The sequence below is a fragment of the Mesoplodon bidens genome (assembly GCF_964165515.1).
Source record: "Mesoplodon bidens genome assembly, chromosome: X".
NCBI lineage: Eukaryota > Metazoa > Chordata > Mammalia > Artiodactyla > Ziphiidae > Mesoplodon > Mesoplodon bidens.
The window spans coordinates 105666775-105675659 of record NC_138163.1 but is presented as its reverse complement, the minus strand read 5'-3'; the positions used below and the strand labels follow the sequence as shown (position 1 = coordinate 105675659).

Here is an 8885-nt window from a genome sequence, read left to right as displayed (position 1 = left end):
GTAAAAAGTCAAAAAAATAATAAAGAGGCTTTTAAAAAATAAGATTGGGACAAAATGCTAACCACAACATACTCAGACATGCCAGAACCTGAAAGCCTAAGGTTGGAGGCCAGCAGACTCATTACTGCCATGTTCCCAGGTTTTAGCATCTTCCTATCTTCTCCCAACTAAATCTCCATGAGGGTGTTTCCTATAATGACGATTACATTGAGATTAAATACCACCCCCTACAATTTTAACTTGGAATATTATGATGCGATTTCTGCATTTTTGTATCATGTGACAGTGGCTCCTCCATGGCAGATGACAAAAATGCCCTTCTTCCCGATTCCATAAAAGAAAAACTGGCCATTAACTTGGGACTCTAGCAAGGCATTTAGCAAGGCCTCTCATAATATTCTGTGGTCAAGAAGAAAAATATAGGCTAGATGATTATACAATTAACATGATTCATAGCTGGCTGAAACAACATACGCCAAAAGGTGCTAAATTAATTAATTAATAAAAGATGCTAATTAATGGGCTGACATCAAGCTGAAGAAGCTTTCCAAATGTTCCAAAGTACTTTGCCCTTTGCCCAGCCAGTGCTGCCTGTAAATTATCAATAACTTGGATGAATATGTAGGATAGTTATCAAATGTATGGGTAAGACCCAAATACATTAGAGCACCGAATTAGGACCTAAAATATTGAAACAGGCTGAAGTAATGGGCTAAATCTAATGAGATAAAGTTTAAGTAAGATAAATTAAAAGTTCTGTACTTTGGTCCAAAAAGATCTACCCTGGTCAAGAATGGGATACAGAGAACTGGACAACTACATGTAAAAGAATGAAATTAGAACATTCTCTAACACCATATACAAAAACTCAAAAGGGGTTAAAGACCTAAAAGTAAGACCGGATACTACAAAACTCCTAGAGGAAAACATAGGCAGAACACTCTGACATAAATTGCAGCAATATCTTTTTGGATCCGTCTCCTAGAGTAATGGAAATAAAAACAAAAATAAACAAATGGGACCTAATTAAACTTAAAAGCTTTTGTACGGCAAAGGAAACGATAAACAAAGCGAAAAGACAACCTATAGGATGGGAGATAATATTTGCAAACAATGTGACCGACAAGGGATTAATTTCCAAAATATACAAACAACTCATATAGCTCAATATCAAAAAAACAAACAACCCAATCAAAAAATGGGCAGAAGATCTAAACAGACATTTCTCCAAAGAAGACATACAGATGGCTAACAGGCACATGAAAAAAGGCTCAACATCGCTAATTATTAGAGAAATGCAAATCAAAACTACAATGAGGTATCAGCTCACACTAGTCAGAATGGCCATCATCAAAAAGTCTACAAATAATAAATGCTGGAGAGGATGTGGAAAACAGAAACCCTTTTACACTGTTGGTGGGAATGTAAACTGGTACAGCCACTATGGAGAACAGTATGGAGGTTCCTTAAAAAACTAAAAATAGAACTACCATATGATCCAGCAATCCCACTCCTGGGCATATAAGCAGAGGAAACCATAATTTGAAAAGATACATGCACCCCAATGTTCATTGCAGCACTATTGACAATAGCCAAGACATGGAAGCAACCTAAACATCCGTTGGCAGATGAATGGTAAAGACGATGTGGTATATATATATATATATATGATGGAATATTACTCAGCCATTAAAAAAAGAATGAAATAATGCCATTTGCAGCAACATGGATGGACCCAGAGATTATCATACTAAGTGAAGTTAGCCAGAGAAAGACAAATATCTTACGATATCGCTTATATGTGGAATCTAAAAAACAAATGATACAAATGAACTTATTTACAAAACAGAAATAGTCCCACAGACATAGAAAACAAATTTATGGTTACCAAAGGGGAAAGGGGGGAGGAGGGATAAATTAGAAGTTTGGAGTTAACAGATACATACTACTATATATAAAACAGATAACCAACAAAGACCTACTGTATAGCACAGGGAACTCTACTCAATATTTTGTAATAACCTATAAGGGAAAAGAACCTGAAAAGGAACATATATACATGTATAACTGAATCACTTTGCATACACCTGAAACTAACACAACATTGTAAATCAACTATACTGCAATTAAAAAAAAAAAGAACGGGATACATAGAATTTTGTTAACCAGCTGCATATGGACGTAGCAGTTAAAAGAAGTCCATTTAAACAGTAGGCAGCATTGTAAGAAATAGATATTTGTTGGGTAGTAGAAGGAAGTTCTGGCATCAGCAAACTAGGTCAAATCCCAGTTCTGCTACTTTGGCTACTTAAACTCTGTGATCCTTACTTCCTTCTCAGGGTTGTTGTGAAGTTAAAATGTGTTAACATGTCTAAGTTCCAAGCACTGGTGTGCAATCAATATGACCTAGAAAAGTTACCATTTACAGTAAAATAGGTGGCCACGCCACTCCATTCTGTCCTAGAAAAAATGGTGCTTGAATGAATTCCAGGTGTCACAATTACAAGCAAAGTGGAGCTACTTCCAGAGACGGTGAGCAGGATGGATGAGCAACTCCAGAGAGACCACGAAAAACTGCTGCAGGAACTTGGAATAGCTGGCTTGAAAAACAGTGGATTGGAGACCCTATCTATTGGTATCTGACGGTGTGCTGCATGGCCTCCCAGAGGGCTCCAAGATGGGAGAACTAACCTAGAAGATGGAAATTACAAGAATGTGGGCCAGGGTGACCACTTGGTGGGGATGTTGTGAGCAATTTCAGCACAAGTGGATGGCTGGACTACATGGCCTTTAACAAGACAGTCTGATTGTCATATTTCTACGACACTTAGCATGAAGTGGTTCCTTCTAATTTCTACCTCAAAGTAATCCAGTCTCCACTATCTTGAGTTGGGCTGGTTTCTAGCTTTTCAAGGATACCACCCTCCCACCAGCTCTAGGCCAAATCTCTTATTTCTCCAATGTGCCTTCTTTGACCAGTTTACTGTTGTTCTGTATTTTGTTTATGAATTTCTGGTTACTTTAAACGCCATCTTTCCCGGAACTATCCAAAGGACACAGAAGGGGTCATTTGTGAACGCTTTTTGGGAGATGGACCAACAAAACGTGATGTTATGGTTGCTGAAGTAAGAAGGTAAATGTGGGAATTAAGAATCTGAACTGAGCTCCAGAGTTGGAGCTGTGGACCAAGAAGTGGGGTGGGTGCCAGACTCCAGACAAAGCTTTTACTGAGAATTTAGCGTATTGGGGAGGAAGCAGAGACCAGAGGCCTGGAGCCTGCTGGCCTGCAGAAAGTACTCAAAAGTCGTTTGCTCACCAGACGACTTCTGTTTTCCACAGGCAAAATGAGGCCTCGGCAGGTTGCTCAGCATCTCCAGCCTGTTCCGGATTGCAACTGGGAACGCGCCTAGGGCAACCGCAGAGGTTCTTCGCCTCCGGCCGGGCCAGATCCGCCTGCTCCCCTCCCAGGTGACCCCAAGGAACCATTTTAATTTTTTTTTCCAGGCGCAAGTGGAGGGGAAAATTGGAGGCGCTCCGGTTGCCAGAGACGCCGCCGCCACTTCGGCTCGGCTGGGGTGAAAGAGGACGCTGGGGGGAGGGGGCCGTGGCTCCTGACTGGCTGGGGCACGAAGGCTTATTTGCATAATATTCCTTGACGGCACCTGATTGGCTGAAGCCGGAGGGGCGGTGGTGGGGTGATTCCAAGGGCCGGGAGCTCTGGCTCCGGACCTTTCCGTTCAGGAGTTACCCGGGTGGGCGTGAGTTGTTCTTCTGGCCCTGCGGGAGCCGAGAAGGCCCGGTTTGGGAAGTTTTGCAGGCAGGTGCATGAGCCATCTTTCTCTTATAGTGTTTAAGAAATGTGAAAGAACAAGAGTCAAGAAACTGGGGGATGGAGAGTGACCTCGACACCAGAAGAAGGAAGGAAACAGACCGGGGAGGAGTGGAGGCCAAAAAGAAGGCATTAGGGGCTTTCTCCTAAGCTGGGCATTTTTTGCTGGGATCCCTTTGCTAGATCACTTGAATTTCCGTTTTCTGCGAGTCATTATCACACTTTGCTGAAACTGGGAAGAAAAGAGGCAGGATCCCGGCATTTAGTAACTCAGATTTGAATACTAAGTTTTCATCAGAGGTATACGGACTTAAAATATCCAGAGGGTCTGTCATGGGAGACAAAATACGTTTTAATTTATAGAGAATCAGTTGTTGGAAACTGGATGTGTGTGTGGTTTTTTTCGAGATTACTTCTTGCAATGTTTTTTGTATGTCATTGCACATAAGGGCTTAAAATCAAGCTGGACTATTTTGTATTTGCCGGTTGCTTAAGCAATGCGGGGAAGGGTCTGTGGATCATCATAGACCATTTCCACAGTTTAAGGTTTCTGACTCTTCACATAAACACCTTTAGACTATGATAAGATCCTACATAAAGTACAATTTCATCTTTGTAAAGTACTTTGTATTTACATAATAATTTGTACATCTATTATCTTATTCACCCCAAATCTGGCACAGCCCACGGGAGAAGCTCCATTTTATTGATAAGGAAACTGGGGCCGGAAAAGTTTGCAAGTCTCCATGTGTGTAAAGAGGGGGGTGAGATTATTTTAATGCTTGAAATTTATATAATGCTTTTTTTGCTCTATATTTTCCTTTCCATTGATTCTCCCAAAGCCCCTGATAGGTTGAGCAGGTAAACATGATTCCAGTTTTTCTAGATAAGAAAACAAGGGCTATGATCTGGCAGAGCTAATAAGCCCTGGGAAGGGGGCTCCCCAGGCTGAGCTCTGTCTCCAGAAGTCACTGACTCCTGTCCAGCCCTTGTCACACCAAGTCACAGTTTCATTCAAAAGACAATTAGGAAGATGGTTTGCTGTGGGAAAAAATTAAATATATATTATTAAGGTGAAAGAAACAGGGAAAAAATAAACCTCTTATTATGTGCTTCTCCCTTTTGGCACTTTTTGTCCTGTGAAAAAACAGTGTACTAAAAGTACTCCTGAAAGGTTTTAGAGAAAAGAGATTCAAAATTAGAAACCTGAGTCTTCTTGAATTATCTGTAGGACTGTTGGAGAAGACTGGTGTATGAAGGACAGACATGGCATGGGGATTGAGATGGTGAAACAAAAATGAAAACAGGCTGTGGTTTGGCGTCTCAAAGTGAAATTGAAGGTGCAAGGCTCTTAAAAGTTAAATCCAGCGATTTGGTACCTAGTTTAGGCCCTATTAAATGACCTTGCGTTTTAAGAACTATTTTTGGAAAGGTACATTTCAAACTCCCCTCCTAAAAAAATATTGGACACCTCCCCCCTTTTCTGTTAAATGATGAAAGACACCCAACACCGGACCTACCTACTGTCACTCTCTCCTGGCCCTTTGGCAGCCAAAAGGCCACGCGGCCTGGGGCCCGGGATCTCTGAGTAGCGGGACTTGGACAAAAGTCAGGAATTTGTCTGCTTCACCGCACTGCCACATCTGATCTCTTGGAAAAATGTGCAGATCCGATGGTGGGTCGCTCTTCATCCCTGGCAAAGGCTGTTACAGGAAATATTGGGAAAGACCTCGCCAGCAGGGAGGCAAAAGCCTCCGAGGTCCCCCTCCCCCAGCAGCTGGCCAAGGCCAGGGCCACGGCAGGAGCACCACGCGTCCACGTGCACCCGGCATGCCCAGTCACCCTTCTTACGTAAGAGTCTTGGGATGGAGTTGCTGCTGCTGCGGGTCCCTCTTCCCCGACGGCTATTAATAAACCGGATCGGTAGTTTCCGGGCCACTGCCAGCATAGATGCGGGGTTGGGGGCCTCACTTTACAACCTGGGCGCCTGCACTTCGGTCATCCCACCCTGGGAGCGTGAGCAAGGCGCACCCATCCCCCCGCACTCCAGCCCGCCCTCTTGCGGGACCGGACGCCGGCACCTTCTTTACCCGCACTGTGCCTGGCCCTCCCCCCCAAGCTGGCCTGCTCTGCACTCGGCGATGGCTGGGTGCGGCTGTTCTGTCCCTCCTCTGCCCTGCCCTGCCCTGCTACTGCGCCCTCCCTCCGCCCGGGTATCAGGCGAGAGGCGGGGCTGGCCCGGCGCGCCCCGCCCCCGCTGTAGAAAGGGCCTGGAGTGTTACTAGCGGTCATCCCCAGCTCGGGCCTTTTATCTCCGCGCTACGGGGGAGGCGGGAGGAGGAGACACGGCGGGTGGCCCTGAGCGCCGGCGACACCTTTCCGGGGCTCTATAAATTGAGCACCTGGGATGGGTAGGGGGCCGACGCCACCACCACCGCCCGCAGTCACAGTTCGGCCACTGACCGCAGCAGCGTCCGCAGGCAGCAGCAGCCAGCAGCGGGAACACTGAGCTACCCAGCAGCAGGGGATCTCGAGGCGCCGGAGGAAGTGCGTGCCCCCGCCCCACCTCTGCCCCGTCAGCGTGGGTGCTTGGACTCAGGCTTTTGCGGAGGGAGACGGGAGTGGGGAGCACCCCTTCCTTTTCTCCGCGGCCCTGGGCGGGGGGCGAGGAGGTGGGACCGTCCGGCTGCTGGGAGTCACCCGGGAGCCGTCCCAGACAAGCTGTAACCAGGGAGGGAGGTGCGCGCGGGTGGGGGCGCCGGGCACCCTAGCCGCGTGAATAATCTGCTCTTTCGTCCCCGTCTCCCAACCAGGCCAGGGCTCGACCCAGAGACCACGCGCCGATATCGCGAGCTTCCGGACGCCAGAGCCAGGAGAAGTCGTGCTTCCCGCAGGGCCGGGCTGCGATCTAGACGAGAGTTGGAGAGGGCGGAGGAGGAGCCGGGAATCCCGCCGCACCGGCTGTAGCTAGGCCCCCGGCGCGGGCCTCAGAGAGCGCGTGAAAGGCGTACAGCCCTTCGCCCCGGCCGGCCATCCCGTGCCCCTGCGTCCCTGTGCTTCGGCGCCCGCGCGGCCACCATGATGCAGATTTGCGACACCTACAACCAGAAGCACTCGCTCTTTAACGCCATGAATCGCTTCATCGGCGCCGTGAACAACATGGACCAGACTGTGATGGTGCCCAGCCTGCTGCGCGACGTGCCACTGGCCGAGCCCGGGCTGGACAACGGCGTCGGCGTGGAGGTAGGCGGCAGTGGCGGCTGCCTGGAGGAGGGCACGCCCCCGGCCCCCGGCGCGGGCAGCGGCAACGGCAGCTTTTTCGCGCCCTCCCGGGACATGTACAGCCACTACGTGCTGCTCAAGTCCATCCGCAACGACATCGAGTGGGGGGTCCTGCAGCAGCCCCCGGCGGCGGCGGGGAGCGAGGAGGGGAGCGCCTGGAAGTCCAAGGACATCCTGGTGGACCTGAGCCACCTGGAGGGCGCGGACGCCGGCGAGGAGGACCTGGAACAGCAGTTCCACTACCACCTGCGCGGGCTGCACACTGTGCTCTCCAAACTCACTCGCAAAGCTAACATCCTCACTAATAGATACAAGCAGGAGATCGGCTTCAGCAATTGGGGGCACTGAGGCGGGTCGCCCGCGACTGCCCAGCACCCTTCCCGGCCCCATCTCTCACCCTCTCTTTCCTCAAAGCTATTTTCTTTCTGGCTCTAGGGCGCGATGGGCAAACTGCAAAGTTGGGGAGCTGCGTACGTGCAGGGGACCCGGCAGGGCTGCATGGAGGAGGGGGCTTCTTTGGGGAGAGGAGAGGAAAGCGGTGGCAAAAGAGGTGGGGTAGTGCTCAAGGACTTCCCTCTCTCCCGCGGGGGTGGGGAGGGGGAATGAGGGGGTTGTGTTCTACTTTGGTGGGAATAGGACTGAGTTGACGCCCTGCATTCAGTCTGTGCTTTTCCTGGAGTTTCTTTTCTGTTCTTTCCGGAGGAGAAGGGCCGAGAAAGGGCCATTCCAGGGCGCGGCGCTGGGTTGCCACATTTGGGAGCGCCGCCCGGAGCTGGGCGCTGGGGAAGGCGGGGCGGGCGCACAGCCTCCCGCCGCCCTGCCGTTGGGCTGGTGGAGGCCGCAGCGCTGCTAGGGTTGCATCAGTTTTCCTGTTTGCACTATTTCTTTTTGTAACCGTGGCCCCGTCTTAAGTATTTCCAATCTCCTCGCTCTGAAACTTCGGCGATTCCATTGTGATAAGCGCACAAACAGCACTGTCTGTCGGTAACCGGTACTACTTTATTAATGATTTTCTGTTACACTGTAGAGTTGTCCTGTGGTACCCCTATCCCATCCATTTCACGCCACCCCCCCAAGTGTGTAAGCTGGCACTCTGCCAGCTCGTACGAAGCGTGCCACTCAGTGAAAGTAATAACGTTATTATGAGAAAGTGGACTTACCCGAAATGGAACCAACTGACATTCTATCCGTGTTGTACATAGAATGATGAAGGGTTCCACTGTTGTTATATGTCTTAAATTTATTTAAAACTTTTTTAATCCAGATGTAGACTATATTCTAAAAAATAAAAAAAAGCAAATGTGTTAACGAAATTTGACAAAAGTTTGTTGCTTTCTAATCCACCAATGGATGGCTTAGTAGTTAAATAAAATACAGTTAATTGATTTTTTTTTTTTTTAGCAAAAACCAATTTTATTTTTCTCTGGTATTTCAAAGTGGTAGATAATCGTCTCCGTAAGTGTTCAGTTTTGTTTGGGAAGAAGCTACCAAGCTTTTTATTTCTAATTCAGTACCAAGGTAAGCACATACATCTCAACAAAAAGTTCATAAATATTCAAAGAATTTGGGAAGGTACATAGATTACAGTTTTCAACCAACTTGACTAGCTTATTGGAGTGCTTAGTTAACATTTTGAATCTTTTAAGAGACTCAAGCACGACCTATGCATTTTGAGGCCTAGAAACTTATTTTAAAGGCAGAAATTTCACTTGGCTACTGAGAAGTAAAGAGTCGGAAGGAAAACACCAGCTAATACTAGTGCACACATCTTGCA

The 8885-nt window shown here is 47.9% G+C and overlaps 1 protein-coding gene across 2 annotated transcripts; it reads left to right on the top strand.

Moving 5' to 3' along the window:
* Positions 1 to 6106: 6106 nt before the first annotated feature.
* On the top strand, positions 6107 to 8424 carry MID1IP1 (MID1 interacting protein 1). Of its 2 annotated transcripts, none has more exons than XM_081222089.1 (2): positions 6107 to 6376; positions 6643 to 8424. In XM_081222089.1, exon 2 carries the CDS (start codon positions 6908 to 6910, stop codon positions 7457 to 7459), a length of 552 nt encoding a protein of 183 aa, XP_081078215.1. In that variant the 5' UTR covers positions 6107 to 6376; positions 6643 to 6907; the 3' UTR covers positions 7460 to 8424. The 2 variants fall into 2 exon arrangements, with proteins under 2 accessions (XP_081078215.1, XP_081078216.1); XM_081222090.1 differs by lacking the exon at positions 6107 to 6376 and adding an exon at positions 6416 to 6501.
* The last annotated feature ends 461 nt before the right edge of the window (positions 8425 to 8885 follow it).

What these genes read in the sequence shown, in the direction of transcription:
- MID1IP1 (XM_081222089.1), top strand. Translation starts at nt 6,908, where the DNA reads ATGATGCAGATTTGCGACACCTACAACCAGAAGCACTCGCTCTTTAAC.